Source organism: Petaurus breviceps, unplaced genomic scaffold, assembly GCF_028583685.1.
Source record: "Petaurus breviceps papuanus isolate PSGF00001 unplaced genomic scaffold, PetGlider_PUasm1.0 90650, whole genome shotgun sequence".
NCBI lineage: Eukaryota > Metazoa > Chordata > Mammalia > Diprotodontia > Petauridae > Petaurus > Petaurus breviceps.
In genome coordinates this window covers 8,498,303-8,517,103 of record NW_027187299.1, presented here as the reverse complement: position 1 = coordinate 8,517,103, position 18,801 = coordinate 8,498,303, and the positions used below count along the sequence as shown (strand labels likewise).

Here is an 18,801-nt window from a genome sequence, read left to right as displayed (position 1 = left end):
TCTCTCTCTCTCTCTCTCTCTCTCTCTCTCTCTCTCTCTCTCTCTCTGTCTGTCTCTCTGTCTCTCTCTCTCTGTCTCTCTCTCTGTCTCTCTCTGTCTCTGTCTCTCTGTCTCTCTCTCTCTCTGTCTCTCTCTGTCTCTCTGTCTCTCTGTCTCTGTCTCTCTCTGTCTCTCTCTCTGTCTCTCTGTCTCTCTCTCTGTCTCTCTCTCTCTCTGTCTCTCTCTCTGTCTCTCTCTCTGTCTCTCTCTCTCTGTCTCTCTCTCTCTCTCTCTCTGTCTCTCTCTCTCTCTCTCTGTCTCTCTCTCTCTCTCTCCATCCTACCCTATCACCCACTTGAACTACTAGCCTATCTGTACTCTTTTAAGAACTTCAAGGAAAAAAGTATACTAGAGGCTTCCAATTTCTTCTACCCACTCACTCCTTAACACCTTGTCGTCTGGCTTCTTGCCCTTACCACCTGGCTGAGACCGTTGCTTTGAAGGTCTCCAATAACCAAATCCAATGATCTTTTTTCGGTCCTCGGCCCACTTGACAACTCAGTTCTGCCTCAAGCTGGTTATTCTACCTGGAATGCTTTTCACATCAGCCTCATCTGTTGAAATCCCACCTGTCCTTTATAAAGGGAGTGGCATTTGGATTGGGCCTTGAAGTTTTTCCTGATCTCACCATACAGGACTGTTCTTTGTGTATGTCACTTAGTGTGATCTGCCTTGTGTTAGGTTTATTTGTGTACATGTCTCCTCTCCCCCACTGGATCGAAAGGTCTTTGAGGACAAGAGGTATTTATTACTCTCCTTTGTTACTACTGTAGCCCTTAGGATAGTATCTTGCATGGAATAGGCTCTATATATTGATTGATTGAAAGAATGAATTGTTGAAAGAGAAAGCTAAGTGATAATACTGTATTTAATAAAAAAACAAGGTGTAACTATGACATGATGAGAATGATTTTGTGTGAGTTATGGGCTCTCTCAGAAGGCAGATGTAAGAGAAGTTCCAGAAATATCTGGAGTGTTGTTAGAATAAGTGTGTAGCTACCCAGAGTAACTACTTTGGGAAACAATACTCGCTTGGATATATATTGTCTCATTACTCTTTAGTCACATGTATTCTGTATGAGAGAGCCCTTAAGAATTTCCACTGAGGTGAGAAAACAATTAAAATGGGCAGGCATTCTGAAAGGAACTGGGCAAAATGTGCTTCTGTCTCCTAGTCATCCCCACGCTTGGTCTTCAGATGCCAGGTGGTTTTAGTTCAAAGTGTTGGGAGGGAGTGCCTAGCCCAGCTCCAAAGTGTCCCAGGATCATGTTTAGATCTGGAAAATTTTTCAAAAACTAGAGCAGCTTGGAACTTCTAGGATAGTCTGTATATGCAAGTCATTCTTTTCAACTGGGCCCTTTTGTTTTGAATGAGTTTTCCTTGACCCTAAGGATGCTCTTAATTTAGAGAATCATTTAGCTTCCTTTGAATGAAATTAAACTTCCCTATCTTTTGCTCCCCCCATAGTGAAGATTACTTGTGCTATGAGTATGAGAAAATATGTCTTTGAGACTCTGTGTGTGATGATTCAACATGTCCTTGTCTTCCTAGTCACTGTTTTATTCATTCTTTCCTTTCCTCTAGTCTGTGTCTTATATGGATAAATCTCCAAAGTTGACGTGCTCACAGATGTCATTAGGGAGGAAAGGAGGGAATGCTGGGTGCTGGCAGAATCAAGCCAGCCTGTACTTAATTTTATTTAATTTTCTAGTTCCAAGCACTGGGGTAAATTGAGGTCAGGGAGATTCTGAGAAGGAAGCAAGCACTCTCATTTGGGTCATACTAAATGAGATGCTGTATTTAGAATTTGCTTCATGGGGCAAAAAAAAAAGTTCACTTGTCTTTTTTTTCTCTTACAGCTCAATACAAGTAATGTCATCCTAAAGACGGGATTTGATTTTCTGGACAACTGGTAAAATGAAACAAAGCCAAGAACCCCAAAACTTTTTTTCCTGAAGTGTTGTGCTGGAGAAGGATAAAGAAAAGGGCAACTTTCCCCCCAGTATCTTTCAATTTTCCTAGCTTTTGTGTACTTTTTTCTTAATAATTTGAAACTATTCAGTGTTGCCTTGTCTAGATGCTACCATTTGCTATAAGATCAGGCACATTTTGCTTTTTTTGTTTTGTTTTGTTTTTTGGTGATCGATAATGACAGTTTTTAATTTAGATTTTTTAAAAAATCTGCTACAAGCTGATTAATTAAATATTGTAGGGTAATCTTTTGTCTCAAACTCCACCAAATTCTCTTCTCCTCACCTGTATCACTGCCTTTCCCCCCAAAATACTTATTTGTGAATATTTCATGTCAAAAAACTACAAAAGAAGACTCTCTACTACACCCTCATTTTATTTAAGAAATCAACTCTTTTCTTTTACAATGATTTCCCTTGGCTAAAATGGCTCTGACATCTCAGCAGCAATCATGTCAAGATTTACCTCTCTTTAAATAACTTGCCAGACACTGCCAACCTGTGCAGGTGGTCTAGTCCTCAATCAACAAGTCACTCGTTGGTACTGGCCTTGAACCTCCTGTCAGTCTTAGAAACCAGTGCATTGGTACAAGTCAAAGAAAATAAGGTTGTTATCATGCCACCCTAATACAGATCAATACTGTGGATGGCTTTTTTTTAATTGCATGCTTAAAGTTTTGTATTAACCTTGTATTATTTCGTATCTATTTTAGCAACTGTCTCAGAGCTACACTTTACTTGAGTTTTGTACCAGTTTCTTCTTTGAAGAGCTTTGTTCCTTATGTGTTCCTGGTGATTCCTTATCTAGGTGAGAATGTGGAAACATTGTGAGTCTTTGTTGGATAAAGGGCTATTCTGATTGGTTGTCCTAGAACCCAGTGAGACACTGGTTGGTGAACCAAGTTTCTCTGTGCTGAAAGATTTAAAGACAGCTTACTTCAACAAATAGTCTGCTTTGCTATGTGTTCCTCCCAGAATACACCAGGCATTCTTCCCCACCATCAGCAGAAATGGAGCCATAATATTACCACTAACCTATCCATCCTGAAGAACTTCGGGATTCTGATGTGATAACAAGGGACCTTCCTGGGGCTGAGACTGCCTTCACAGGACTTTCCTTGCTCACTGTACAACCACTAACTTTTGCTGGAGAACTCCAGTCCTGTTCAGTTAGCTTACCACATTAGATATGGCTCCCATGGAAGGGGAGAAACATATAGAGCCTTCTCTGTAAACTGCAACTGTGTTGTGGCCTCTGTCATCTCCTGTCCCCATGCAGGTGCTGGGACAAATTCTAATGCAGCACGATTTACACACTGCCTCTCACTGTGTCCTCCTCACCTGAAGCCTTAATTTCCCTGACCCTTTGCCAGTGAATGCTCGGTTCCATTATCAAAGTGTGTGCCCGTTAGAATTTGAGGGGGTGTGCAGGGGTGGGGTGGGTCTTTTTTTTGTTTATAGTACTTCATTAAAAGGTTCCCAGAATGGTTTTTTTCCCCTTTCTCCAAAGACACATGGCAACTGCTTTATTTTTTAAAGGAAAGTCTTTGCCAAAGTAGCGTCCTGGCCAAGTGTTGGGTTGGGCCCAGCCAATGGCTTCAAGTCTGTGAACCACACTTGGGCCCCTTGGGGCTTGGCATTTTAAGTTCCTCACTGTGTCAGAAGGGAGGAATACAGCTTGGCAAATGCAGGTTCTTTCTGCACTTAAGTATAGTTGATCTTTAAAAGGAAAAAAAATAATTCTAGTTTTCTGAGTTACAGGGGAAAAAAAAAAGTCCTCAAAATTCCTGAGCTAGGGTCTTTCTTTTTCAGCCAAGAGTGCTTGATAGAGCAGCAGCAAAGGGATGATGTAAGCTTCCCTTTTGACCATCTGGTCCCATTTTCACAATGGGAGCTCTTCAAAGCCTGCCTGACAACCTAGCCACTCCCATCACTGCAAGAAACTGAGGCTGGTTTATAATGGCCTAGACAGTAAACTTTTTTAAAGAAAGAGATTGATTTAAGCTTGTTTTGAATTAAGTTTCATGGGGGCAGAGATGTGGGAGCCCTGATAGATGAATTTACTTTCTTTTGGGGAGGTAACTGCTATTTTGTCCAAATCAGCTATTTCCCTAAGGGGAGAGGGGGCGACTCCTTAAAGCTCTGATATTTAGACTTATTAAACTGTCTTCATCCTATCTAGTATTCAATCTAGGACTAGATTTCCACTCATTTACAGCTTAGTAAAAATTTCATGCTTAAAAAATTCTCAGTAGCACAACCCCTTGAAATAATTTTTTTTTTAATTAAAGGAAATCAGTGAGAGATTGAGTTTTTATTGATTGAGAGGTAGCAAGGTATAGTGGAAGGGGCAGTCAGTTGGCCATGAGCTAGCTGTGCGCCTATCAACAAATTCTTTAACTTCCCAGGGCCTTAGTTTCCATGTTTGTAAAATGGGCTGATAATACTGTTTCTTGCCCACCTCACAGGGCTGTTATAGCAAGAACAAAAAACCCTATATATGAAAGTTCTTTATAAGCAGCAAAAATACTATATACTTGCAAAGCACTATTATTAATTTTTTACCTTCTTTGGATGAGTATTGTGAAAGAATAATGTTTAAGGGGAAAATTCCCTATGGCTACCTAGTGTTCCCCAGACACATCAAATATCAGGGAATTACAGGAGGCCTCAGGTCATATCCTTTATTAAAAGTATAATATAAATCACTAAGAGACTGTTTGTCTTTTTAATCCTTGGGACTAAACTGCAGCTCATAGGGAATGTCTTTATACTTCTCTCATGATAGTCAATGATACTCCACTCCCAAAGAGAAGAAAATTGAGACTTGGGTTTGCCATGTGCTCTTCGCTGGAGTGGGACATCAAAACAGTCATTTTTAAGTTAAAACAAACTTTTCCACTGCAGAGCGCACAGCTAGAGTTCCTCCCTGCATTCTTTCCCCTTAGGATTCAACTCAAGGATTTCAAGTAATGGTTTGGGTGACAGCATCTTTTTAATTTCCCTCAAGCAGGATGGAAAGCTGTGATTATCCTCAGAATGGCATGGTTTCCCCTGTCTTCTGTTCCCTTCCCCTTCTCCCTTCCCCCAGTGCCCCATTGGAGGTTTCCCCCTTTGGAATGCTGGGAGGCCTAGACACATTGGGAGCAGCTAGTACAGCATGAGGCAGCCTTGTCAGTCACCCCAGGTGGCTTTTCAGCCTCCGTCCTGACAGCACAACCTAAGGCCTTGTCTGTGGTTTGATGCTCTTCCCTTTGATACGCATTTTCAAAAAGATAAATTCTTACTGAAAACTTGTATTTGGTCATGTTTTATATTAATAATCTTTAATAAAGTCGTTTTAAGTAGAGTGTGTGTATGTGAGTATGTTCCTCTCCTGCCTCTTTATGGATCTGTTCTAGGAGCCTGTTTTGGAATTTCAGTCATTAAAGAAGAGGAAAGGGTTATCACTAATTAAAAGGATTCTTGAATCTTCCCCGGGGAAACTTTCTTCATGCAGTGAGTTATAAGGCTAGTCATTTGGGTGGTTGTGTGTATGGTCAGAGGAGAGGTATGATCAACAATAACATTATATACAGCAGCAGGAAAGAACAGCCTCTCTCTTATATGACATACAGTCCTTTAGGAAAAATCTCTTCCATGCTAAAAGTCCTGGACAACATGGATCATTGTATTTTGATGTAACCCAACACATGAAATGCTATCTCCTATTTAGATCTCTGGATTAGTCCACTTGAAGCTGATCTTCAACAACAACAAAACAACTCAGAATAGGTCTTGCTTCATTTGTTAATAGTGCTAGTGGTAAGTGGCTAGTTAGCTAATTAAAAATGGTATTTCCATATTACCACTCTCTACAACAAGCAGCTGTTGTGTTATTGTGTTTTTTTAAAATAAATAAACCCAGGGATGATAGTGCAGTGGAAAGAATATTGACTTGGAGACAGGAAGATATGGGTTCAAATCCTACCTCCAACACTTATTAGCTGAGTGATCTAGGGCAAATCACTTGATCTCTCTGGGCCTCAGTTTCTTCATCTATAAAATGAGGCAGTGAGACTTGATGACCTCTAAGGTTCTTTCCAGCTATAGATGAATGGTCCTATGATCCCGTGGCCTTTTAGTGCATTAGACATAAAGTTTCCTTTTGAAGACCCAATATTTTGAGTGGATATATTTGTTTTGTCTTATACTTGTCCTATTGAATTTGTATTTGAGTATTTTTGAACATGGATCCCTAATGAAAACAAGTGACAATGGAAGAGTGAAAAGTAGATAGCAGAATTCCAGTGGAACTTAAATTGGTTTCCTTTTACATGGAGAGCTGTCCATAAGATCCAGCATCAATGACTGTCTAGCATCAGACTTATGAATACTGTAACTGATGGCCTTTCTGTGGAATCTTCCTCATTTAGTAATTTAACAAACAGTACAGGGGTGGCTAGGTGGCACAGTGAATAGAGCACCAGCCCTGGAGTCAGGAGGACCTGAGTTCAAATTTGGCCTCAGACACTTAATACAAAAAACTAGCCAACCCCAATTGCCCTCCAAAAAGCAAAAAAACAAAAACAAAAAATCAGTACACACTTATGGGCATCTCACTGTACCAAGTGATGGAGATTTGTCATGCACTGTAAAATTCATTTTGGCAGGAAAGAGAGCAATTTTGAAAAGAAAGGTTGATGCCAGGTTGTGAATGAAGGTCTTAAAATTGAAACAGGTGTTTCTATTGGATTCTAATGGCAGCCAGGAACCATAGGGGTTTATTGAGGGAGTGACATGGTAGGAAAATCACTTTTGCAGCTATGTGGAAGACAGATTAGAATCAAGAGAGATTTGAGAATGGTGCTAAGAGAAGGGGAATGGGTCAAATGGAGTCTCATATTTCTTTAGATTTCCCATAAGGTAAGTAGGCTGTTTTTTTTTTCCTATTGTTTATTTGAGTAGCATTCTTTATTGAAGATGTCAACATCATTTACGCTGGGTGTATGTCATTTTGTATTTGTATCCCTAGCACTTGGTTTGGTATCTGGCACTTAATAAATGATGGTTGGAATAAATAATGCATGTAAAACACTTTGTAAATCTTATAATGCTATATAAATTTAACCACTGGGTGGTGCTGCAGAAGGTCCTCAATCCTTTCTGCTCCCTCCTACCTTCTGAAAGGAAAACAGCTAAATCTTATCCAGGCCTCCTTTCTTTCTTTCTCACATTCTGTTGACTGTAGACATACTTTGTTACAATCAGACATACTTTGTTACAAAAGTTAACTCACTTGTAGCCTATGGGGAAACAAGTTTGTTCAGTTGTTTCAATTGTATCTGATTCTTCATGACGCCATTTGAGGTTTTCTTGGCAAAGATACTGCAGTGGTTTGCCATTTACTTATCTAGCTCATTGAGGAGACTGAGGCAAACAAAGTTAAGTGACTTGCCCAGGGTCACACAGGTGGCATCTGAGGCCAGATTTGAATTTAAGAAGATAAGTCTTCTTGACTTCAGGCCAGACCCTCTATCCCCTGGGCCATCTAGCTACATTCCACCACCACCCCCACTCCTCCAACTACATGGGTAATCTAATGTCCCCTGGAATCCACACTGTCCCTGTCTCTGCTGTTTTATGGAGTGTATATCAGATGAAAAGAATTAGTACAACTATACTAGCACCGAACTCTCAGTTAGCAAAATCTCTAACATGTAGACAGAGGTTAGCTCACTGCCCTCATTTAAAACTTTTTTTTTTCTAGCTAACCTTTCTGTTCTTAGCATTCAAGGCAAAATCAGCTTAAAGGAAGCATTTAGATAAAAGAAGTGCTGCTACTGGACAGGTATAGGGAGAAGAAATTTCAAGGCCATGTGTGGCCTTCTATGTCCTTTGTTGTGGCCTTTTGACTGAGTCTAAGTTTTATGAACAATCCTTTTGAAGAGGTTACCATAAAGAGGTAACCCTCTTTGCTCTGGAAACCCCAAAATGCCAACATGCCAGGTCCTGCTGAATGAATTCGACTCAAGTCTTCTCAGCCAAAGAAAACTAAAGTTTATTAAAAGCTTGCTTGTATTAGACACAGAGTAAGTCTGTGTTAGGTCATTCTATGTCGCTCTCACAATTCTATGGCATTCTATGGTGCTCTCACATACATGGAGACAAGATGGGGTCTTATATACAGAAGGTTTCAGAGGAATCTAGGGGTGGTCTAGAGGAGGAGTCTGGGGAGGGTCAATGAGTGACTAAGGGTGGGAGGTTGCTGGAGGTTACTTAGAGACTACAGACAATGGTGGGCTAGGCCAGTTCAAGGGTGGATTGATATTTTGATAGGCTCAAGAGTGGGAAGTCTAGTAACAGAGGTTTGGGCCCAGCCACAATGTAAAGCATTTATGGCCTCATGCAAATGCCTGATCAAATAGGACGATTTAATCAGAGTTCAAGGGGGTTCCTGGAACCTATACCTCAAAGACTCAAGGGGATTCCCAGAGCTTGTACCTCATCACTTTTATTAAGGGGATTTGTTCTGTGCAGTTTGGATTCAGAGGGCCTGACTTGAGGACCTAGAGGGCCACATGTAGCTGCAGTTTCCCCACCCCTGAAGTAGACCTTTGGAAACTTTCCTCAGATCTTTAAGAAGCAGATTCAGTCAGTCCTTTCTGCCACAATGCTAGCAGGGGCTCAAGGGCCTATCTTTGTCTTTCTTTCCCTTCTCTATCACACTTAAGCTCTCCATGTACCTGTTGCCTCTGGGCCTCCAATTCTTTCTAGATTGGCTTGGTGAATTCCAGGCAGGGCTGGGGATTTCTCCTTCACTAATGCTACTGCTTAGCTCACAAAATCCTCACTCCTTCCTCTCAATTCCTGCAGGCTGTATGTGTCTTTCAAGACCCCCAGGTGTGACTCAGCATGACTCAAGTCTACCTACCAACTCAAAACATTAAAGATTACTACATAAACATCAGTTATCATTATTATTTACAAGGACTTTCCCTTTAATTTCTTTTCCAATTCAATTAACATTTATTAGGCACCTCCTATTCGACAGATACTCTGCTAAGCACTTTACTGTTATAATCTCATTTGATCCTTACAAGAACCCTGAGAAGGTAGGGGCTATTATTACTCCCATTTTACAGTTGAGGAAACTGAGGCAGGCAGCAGTTGTGTGACTTGCCCAAGGTCACACAGCTAAGTATCTGAAGTTACATTTGAATTCAGGTCTTCTTGTCTTCAGGGCCAGTGCTTTCCACAGCACCACCTAGCTCCCTAGCATTTAGTGAAATCTACTGTGTACAAAAGGCACTATGCTCAGTGCTGGGCACGCAAAGATAGCTAGGACAGATCCTGCTCTTAAGAAGTTCACAATTTAATAGATGGGGATAAGAGGTATGCAATATGGAAGGGGGGGGGGGGAGGAGGTGGAGAGAAAACCAGACCTGTGACTCCAAAGATCTTCAAATAATTTTATATCCATATAAATGTTCACTGCTTCATCCTTTTAATTTTCTTAACAATTAAAAAAATTTGAAAACTGAACCTTGATTTCATTAAGGGGAACTTCCAGCGAAGGGACTTCTCTCCACTAATAAAGATCTCCCCCTATTCTGCAAACTGTAGCCTTAGAGAGTTGTCTGTGATGTGTGATGATATACAGAAAAGTATCAAGAATGGTATGGCAAAGGAGGGAAATGGTTATACTTCAGCCTTGGAAGAAAACCAAGGAAACCTTTATGGAAGAATCAAGTGAAGGACTTGCCCCCTAGGAAAGCATTTGAAGGTTTCATTTATCCCCTTCACGTAACTGCAAGAGATGGAGCCTCCAGTATAAACATCAGTCCACTTGCTGTTACACTAAATTCTTTATTTCTGAAAAGGCCTTCTCTGGCTCAGCTGGAAAATGTGGCCTGGTTTATCCAATAATAACAGTCAGCAGACCAATGTAGAAAACCCCCAAAAGCACTGACCGAGGAAGAACGGATTGTGCTCAAACGACTGTGAGCAGTGGTTGGTCAGCTTGAGGGGTCTGGCAGTAGAAATGTGTGGGTAGTTTCAGGATCACATTGCAAGGGATAGAAATCCCAGGGCCTGTCTTGGAGTCTTGCGGTTCTATGGAAACAAAGCTGGGCTTCAGGTAGAGTTGGGCACCTGGAGCAGGACTGAAGACTGGAAGCCATTTGGCTTTACTTGCTGGATAATTTACTTGGCTAGAGAAATTGGCTCTAACAAACTATGAATAATAAGCTATTTTTCACTTATGTAATATTTCTGAATCAGCTGATGGTCCAGAACATATAAAACATAGAGTTTACATTATTGGAGGAGGGGTCAACACATTTAAAAGCATTTAACTTCGATTAATGAGAGAACTTTTCAGAAAGAGAATAATCAGCAGAATAAGATATAGAGTAGATATCACAGTGCCATCAACAGATCATCAAATGACAGCCTCTTTGGCACACATGAGGATTCTAGTCCCATCTCTTAACTCACTGGCTCCATGACCTTGGACATATTAAATAATCTCTGTGTATCAGCTTTCACCAATTGTAAAATGGGGGTAGGGGTGAGGGGGGAAATACTCCCTATTCAGGGCTCTCCTAAAGATGTTTTGAAAAGCATAAATCTCTAAATAGAGGCAAAGTGGTATTATTATTGGGTTTTATTTTATACTGCATCTTTTGACAGTCCTTAAATAATGTGGTCACCTGTATGTAGCCTGTGGTGGGAGGATTGTTCTTCAGGAATGCCCACTCAATCTCTCTCTCTCTCTCTCTCTCTCTCTCTCTCTCTCTCTCTCTCTCTCTCTCTCTCTTTATATATATATATACCCCGATGTGAGGTTTTGCTGTGGGGCTCAGTTTGGGAAGAGTTGTGTGTGAGCTGCCCTCTGGGCAGCCATTGAGGGCCCCCCTCCCGCCACTCCGGCTTTCAAAACCCAGGAGTTGGTGCCTCCCTCTCTAGTAACTGACTAGGTATGGATGTAATGGTCAGACAGTGGGAAGCCCTGTGTGCTGATTTGTTTCTTTGTCTACTTGTAACTTCTGTTTGTATTCTGTATATGTTTGTTTGATTAAAGTAAGTTAACCCATCAGGGGTGGCTAGGTGGCATAGTGAGTAGAGCACCATCTCTGGAGTCAGGAGCACCTGAGTTCAAATGCAGCCTCAGACACTTTACATGTACCAGCCATGTGACCTTGGGCAAGTCACTTAACCCCAATTGTCCTTCCAAAAATAATATGTTAAAAAAGAGAGAGAGAGATTATTAACCCATTTTAAATTGCTTTCCTTTGGAGAAGCAAATCTAAGAACCTGTGTTGGCAGCTACCCTGGGTATGCTAGGGTGCTTGCTGCTACACCCCATTTGGTGCTATTTAAGAATGAAATTAAAACATCACTTTTTCAAATGGTTACTAAGTTGTTAGGACAAATACTTTTAACTCAGAACAAAATCCATATCTGGAATAACTTAGGAAAATTTTGTTTACGTCATTCAGCAGAGGGGAGAGCCAAAAAAGGAGTAGCACATCCCTCCCCTCCCCCAAGGTTTCGAAGTTACATAATTATATATGATTCAAACAAAGGAGCTTCAAATCATTAATCACTGCTTAGGTATAGCTATTATTATTTTCCTCATGTTGTTGTAATAACAGTTAACAATAGATAAATACAAGTCTTATATATCCTTTAAAATTTAAATCCATGTTGGAACAGGCATCAATCATTAGCGATTCAGAAAATAATCACATTCTATGATTATACATAGCTGATTACCATCCAGCATTTTACTTAAAAAAGTAAAAATAAAATAAAATCTTTAAATCTGGGATCTATTGATACTAAGTTCCTCAAAGACGTGACTTTAATACATACTATCCCAGGTGCACTTTCATAAGCAATAGTCTAACTTCAGCTGTGAGAGAGCCTAGTATCTCATTAAAGTCTTTTTATTCTTTTAGAACTTCTCAACATTCTTTTAGTAACATCTCACAGAGTTAATACGATTTATGACCTTTCTAAAGCTGAAGATATGGGGAACTGAACATCTACCAAGGTCCTAAAGAACTTCTCAGATATTTAAAAATGTCTGTGGTGCTTTCCCTAGTTATTTTTAAATTATTACATTATCATTATTCATTTTAAAATATACCCAATTAAATATTTGATGTTTTTTTTAAAAAAAACCATGACAACAGTCTACCAAAAGAGGAGTTAATTTTCCAATGATACAACTGTATGATTATCCTCTGGATATCAATTTTTAAAAATTGCATTTCTTATACAATTTCCCAAAAACTATAATATAAGAAAAATTAGAAGCTTAACAATAACATAAACAATATTGTGGGTTTTAAAAACACCACAAAACTGTTTGTCAGTCAGACAATATCAATTTGGTTGTTGCAACTGAAATTAAGGTAGACTGAGGCACTAAGTTCTGTACACATTCAATTTATTGTTAAGACTAGCAATTAGCAATAAAAAGGGTCTCTCGACTCCTCGGTCAGTCCAAAGACCATGAGGTAAGGCTTACTAGCCTTCATATGATTTTGGGAAGTACAAGAGAACAAGGAACAGGAAGAATATAACAATGTGATTGGTTAAAAACTCTGAAGTATCACAGATTATGGAAAACAATATGATTGAATGGAAGTTAGGAATACAGAGCCAGAAGCAACCCCTCCCTCTGTCTTGTTGCTAGGGAAAGCTCATTGCTGGTGTCAACCTGCATCTTGGAAAGTTTGTTAGCAAGATAACAGATCTCCTTTAATTGTACATGGGCAGTAAGATGTGTAGAGGTAATATGTTTCTTTAAATTAAGATGATTTACAGGATGATTTAGCTTAGAGAGGAAAGTTGAACTTCTGAACTTAACTCAATGACAAGGAAACATGGCTTAGGCAATTTTACAACATGTTGGGGGTGATACGGAATAGAATCAGTTACAAAATGGAATCAGAACTGATTTGATTTTCTTGTGGTCGAATGTAAGTCCAAATCATCTTACATGGAAAAATCATTTCATCTATCTATCAATTTGGCATTCTATACTAATAGAGTTCAAAAGATCAGTATGAAGTTGTTGTTGAGTTATTTCAGTTATGTCCAACTTTTTGTGACCCATTTGGGGTTTTCTTGGCAATGATACTGGAGTGGTTCGCCAGCTTCCTTCTCCAGCTAATTTTACAGATGAAGAAACTGAGACAAACATGGTTAAGTGACTTGCCCAGTGTCACACTGCTAGTAAGTGCCTGAGGCCAGATGGTACTCCATCCACTGTGTTATCTCGTTCTTCCATGCAGTTTCTCAGCAAATCACTTTAATGCCAAATATTGTTGTTGTTGGGTTTTTTGCTTCATTAAGTTCTGATGTCCCTATAATAGAGTGTCAAACATCACAATTTCTCAATTGGAGAATACATCTCACTTTGAATGGGACCACATTATAATTTAGTTTTAGAACAAACTCAATCTAACCTGGATTTATAATCACAAATGGTATTCAAATATCAATTTCCCTAAGGATCATTAGATTATAGGACCTCAAGTTATAGAGCCAACTGCTTTCAGTGATCCCTGTTCTAAGGATAAATCACTAATGATCCTAATTGCAAAATCCAATGGCTTTTTCCCAATCTTAATTCTCTTTGTTCTTTTGGCAGCCTTTGGCACTGTTGACCACTCTTTTCTACGTTTCCAGGATATCATTTTCTCCTGGTTCACCTAGTATCTGAACACTATTGAGCCATAGGTGTCCCACAGGGTTTTGCCCTGGGCCCTCTTCTCTTCTTCCTCCATACTACTTCATTTGGTGATCAAATTAGCTCTCGTGGATTTAATTACCATCTCTATGCTGATAATTCTCAAATCTTGCTCCAACCTCTGCTGACCTCCAATCTTGAATCTCCATCTGCCTTTCAGACATCTCAAACTGGATGTCCAATAGACATCTTAAACTTACTAGATGCAAAACAGAACTCATTATCTTTTCCCCAAACTCTCTCCCATTCCTACACAAGGCAACACCATTCTTCCAGCTACTCAGGTTCACAACCTAGGAGCCATCCTGGATTACTCACTATCTCTCATCCCCCATATCCAAGCTGTTGCCAATGCCTGTAGATTTCACCTTTGCAACATCTTTTGAATACATCCCCTTCTCTCTTCTCCGACGCTGTCATCACTCTGGTTCAGGCCCTCATCACCTCACACCTGGATTATTGCAATAGCCTGCTGGTGGTTCTGTTTGACTCAAGTCTCTCCCCACTCCATTCAGCTGCCAAAATGATTTTCTTAAAGCACATATCTGACTATGTGTAATGGGAATCTGAAGATCTTCCCTGCCCCTTAATAGGCCTAGGGGGAATTTGGAAACATACCCTGCTTTGAAGATAAACTCTGCCCCCTGACGGGCTAAATGTAGTCATGTGGAGCCTGTGGTTGGAGGAGTTTGCTGAAGGGTAGAGCAGAGATGCAGGAGGCTGGGAGTCAGAATCAGAGAGATGGTAGGAGAGAGAAAGGAGCTCAGGCAAGGAGATAGAGAAATTTGTGAGTAAATATTGATGTATATTGGTTTGTGGGAAGGCTAAAGGATGCTGTGGCTCCTGGATCTGGGGTCAGTCAAGTTCTAAATGCCAGTTAAAGAACTGAACTCTCAAATGGGACCTCTTGGGACAGGGTTCAGCTCTACATCCAATTTCAGTTTGAAGTAGCTTTGGAGAAGAGACCTTCATGCCGTGCCCCAAGATTCTGAGGTCCATTCGCTTGAGTGGGGAAGGATGGGGTGCTTGTGCCCAAGCCCCCACCCTAAGCTATTGTTTTATGTGCTTATTTTCTATTATTCCTGTTACATTGTTGCAAAATTCTGTTGACACCAGTTACTTCACCAGTTGTTCCTAAACTATCATTAATCTAAGCAGCAAAATGCATTGTTAAGGTATTTTTGTTATGTAAGGGAGGTGAAAGATTTTGGGGCTGAATGTAATGGGAATGAGAATCTGAAGATCTTCCCTGCTCCTTAATAGGCCCAGGGGGTAATTTGAAGACCATTCCTGCTTTGAAAGTAAACTCTTCCCCTTAACAAGCTGAAAGCAATCACTTGGAGCCTGTGATGGGAGGAATTTGTTGAAGGGCAGAGCAGAGCTACAGGAAGCTGGGAGTCTGACACAGTGGGAGAGAGAGGAGCTCAGGCAAGGAGATAGAGAGGTTTGTGAGTAAATATTGATCTTATATTGGTTTGTGGGAAGGCTGAAAAATGGCATGGTTCTCTGTTACATTGTAGTACATTAACTTTTATGTTGCTTTGATGGATTCAGTTTCCTGGTGTTGGGATTTGGTTTTCTGGTGTCTAAGTAAATGCTTTGGTTCTGTCCTCTATATGAAGAGTTTCTTATATTTTGTGATTGAGCACTATATTTAACTGTTTATAGTTACTGACAGTGCTGTAAATATTGCACTGGCACTACACCTTGCTTCCTATTGCTTCCAGGAGCAAATGCAAAATGCTCTGCTTGGCATTCAAAGATCTTCATAACCTATCCCTCTCTTGCCTTTCCAGTCTTCTTAGACTGTACTTCCCAACAGGTACTTTGATCCAGTGACTCTGACCTCCTAGATGTTCCATAAATAATATAGTTCATCTCTTGACTCTGGGTATTTTTTCTGGTTGCCTCCCATGCCTGAACCACTCTCCCTCCTCTGTTCCAACTATTGACTTCCCTGACTTTCTTTAAGTCCCAACTAAAATCCTATCTTCTATAGGAAGACTTCCTTATCCCCTCTTAATTCCAGTGGCTTCTTTCTGTTTATTTTTTCCTATTTGTTTTGCATTTAGCTGGCTTTGTTTATACTTCTTTGCACATTTATCTCTACCATTAGATTGTAAGCTACTTGAGGGCAGGGTTGATACTTTTGCCTCTTTTTGTATCCCCAGTGCTTAGCACAGTGCCTGGCATATAGTAGGAGCTTAATTAATGTTTATTGATTGATTAAAATAACTTTTACGTATTTCTTTTGGTTTGGAGTGAAAGATTTACTGAGATACTAAGATCTCTGAACTGAAAAAGTTTGGGAATCTCGGTTAAGTACCTACTTTGTGCCCATAAGGATACAGGTAAGGAGACAGTGTCCAGACTTGACAGGTTTCTAATCTATAGAATATTATATTCAAAGTCTGAAGGGACTCTCAGAGGTCATCTAGTCCAACCCCTTCCTTTTGCAAATGAGAAATTGAAGGCCAAGGGAAATTTAATGATTTGCCTAGTCACATAGGTAGCAAGTGATAGCCCTTCTAACACCAAACCCAGCATTTTGGCCACTGAGCCATTTTCAAATCCTGTTGAGGACTACAGGCCAGTGGGACTCAGACCCTGATGGCTGAACAAGTCCTCTCAGGTGTTTGGCCTGCTGATGGGTCTGGATTGGTTCCCCATCCCCCAGGAAAAGTTCGAAAATGTACAGGTATGAGGATTAGGTCCTTGAGATAAGCATGGGAAATACACCCAAGGCCTGGGAACAGAGTAGTGTGCAATGTCTGCAGGGGGAAACAATTAAGAAAGAGATTTGTGGCTCTATAAAGCTGGTACCTGGATGAATAAAGATTGGCTCTCTACTTCCACCGTTCTGAGAGTCCCGTCTCTCTTTTATGCATTCACTAGCAAACCTCTGGGTCAGTGACACTTTCTCAGCCCTGCTTAGAGATGGCAAGGCTCCCACACTTTCTCAGTCCTGCTAGGGGACAGCAGGGCTCCCCAAACTTGGCTTCCCACAAAATCCAGTAAGAGCGATGAGTCAAGGATGATGCCAAGATGTTAATAAATTATTCTACCACTATCCAATCTCTGTCTGACCAAGATCTGTCATCTCTGTCTGACCAAGACTAGAACCCAAGTCTCCTAACCCTTGGACTAGTGTTCTTTCCCCTCTACCACTGTAGTTCTTCATCTTGAATCAATTCAGTTTGTTTTCCTCTCAGGTTTACTATACTCTCCCCTTTACCTTGTTTTTTCTCACTATTTCAACTCACCAAAGAGTTATTCCCTTTTCTTTAAAGGTACTTCAAACTCCTCCTGGTCTTTTATTTCTGGTCTTTTGTTAACCTTGATTTTTGAGCATACCCTTTATTATATCATCCAAATCCCTAGTAAAAATGCTAAGGACACTGGGCCCAAGACTGACACAGATGAAATATGACTGTTGTGTCCCCTAAAAGTCACATGGAACTGTTAAGCTAAATACCAGTTTCTTACCTGTGACCTGATAATTAGTTCTGTACCCATTGAAAGTTTTGGTTTTCAAAGTAAATAAACATTAAACAACTTGTAGTGTACACAGGAGGTTACTAGGCACTCTGGGAGATACAAATGTAGTGCAGACTCTGATTAACCCTTTCAACCCACAGTATCACTGGAAGACTGGGTTCCCAGAGGACAATTAGCTAGTACCTTCCTCCAGATTCTAGAGGTAGTCCTGAAGGGTAGGGATGGTTGTGTAGTACCCTAACTCATGAGTCCCTACCAAAGTGTTTTCCCCTAATGATTATCAATTGATATCAGTTGTTGAATAAGCATTCATTAACCATTTTCTCCATTCCAGACAGTATGCTAAGTGCCAGGGATATAAAGCAAGACAAAAACGTAGTCCCTGTCCCCAAGGAGCTTTTATTATAAAGAGAGAAACAACATACAAATGACTAGGTAGATACAAGACATACAGAGGAGATGGAAGACATTCTGAAAGGGAAAGGCATTAGCAGCTGGGGATGGGTGTTGGGATTGGGAAAGGCCTCCTCAAGGCCTGTGGGAGGTGGCATTTGAACTGATTCTTGAAGGGAGCCATGGAAAATAAGAGGTGGAGGAAGAGGCTGAATATTTAAGGTATTAGAAGCAGTGCTGATCGTTCCCAGACATTGAATCAGGAGATGGAAATCATGTTGAGGGAATTGCAAGTAGGTCAGTGCTGCTAGAACATAGAATAAGAGGAAAAGACTGGAAAGGTAGGAAGGAACTAGATTGTGAAGATCTTTAAATGCCAGACAAAGGAGCTAATAGTTGATCCTGGAGGCAATAAGGAGTCAACTGATCTCATTGAACAGGGTGGGGCACAGGGCACCTATGTATGTGATGGGACTTTGATCAAACTAGAAAAGTCACCTTGGCGTTGAGTGGAGGATGGATTAGAGAAGGGAAATATTTAAAGCTAAAGCTCCATTAGAAGACTATTGCAATAGTCCAGGTGAGAGGAGGATTTTGAGGAAACAATTTTTTTAAACAAGTTGATACATAGTATATGTTTAATAAATGTTTGTTGACTAGGTTCCTGATACTACTTCCTGATACTGCTTTCTCAGGGAGTTGTTAACAACTCTTTTAGAAAGAAAGGCCGAGGCCTTACTGGCTCTGAGCTAACCACTACATTTGTAACTCTTTTTTGTTCATTACCCTGCTCCCAATTTTTGTTTTGAAGTGCCCACCAGAAATTATGCCGTGCCCCCCCCCCCCCCCCCCCAAAAAAACAGAAGGGGCCCCTACCAGGGTCCATGGAAACCACCTAATAGGCCACAATAGTAAGGGAACTTTTCACCTGTGTTGCCAGAAACGTACCCCAGATACAAGTCTGTTCTTCTTAGAAATATGCCCCAGATGCAAGTCTGTTCTTGTTTTTGCTATTTTGCTAGGTAATCAAGGCTTCACTAGAAACAGCATTACACCCTCTTGGAACCACACTTTGTTGTTAGTAACATTGCATTCTACAAAAATGTACCTTGCAGAAGGCTAGATGCTGTCTTCCCTACTGGGAAGGCAGTCAC

At 40.5% G+C, this 18,801-nt stretch overlaps 1 protein-coding gene and 1 long non-coding RNA gene across 3 annotated transcripts in view; both read left to right on the top strand.

The window, feature by feature from the left end:
* Positions 1 to 5,357, top strand: part of CUNH1orf198 (chromosome unknown C1orf198 homolog) — a 50,359-nt gene extending 45,002 nt beyond the window's left edge. The window contains exons 4-6 of one of the 2 annotated variants that reach the window (XM_069064900.1): positions 1,900 to 1,952; positions 2,724 to 2,818; positions 5,024 to 5,357. In XM_069064900.1, coding sequence (XP_068921001.1) covers positions 1,900 to 1,952; positions 2,724 to 2,818; positions 5,024 to 5,145 — 270 coding nt within the window. In that variant the 3' untranslated portion in view covers positions 5,146 to 5,357. Of the gene's footprint in view, positions 1 to 1,899 lie in introns of both variants that reach the window. The other variant, XM_069064901.1, reaches the window with a different exon arrangement.
* Positions 5,358 to 14,422: 9,065 nt separating this feature from the next.
* LOC138143658 (uncharacterized) overlaps positions 14,423 to 18,801 on the top strand; it is a 97,392-nt gene continuing 93,013 nt past the window's right edge. The window contains exon 1 of the long non-coding RNA XR_011163772.1: positions 14,423 to 14,543. This is a non-coding gene — a long non-coding RNA (uncharacterized lncRNA). The remainder of the gene's footprint in view (positions 14,544 to 18,801) is intronic.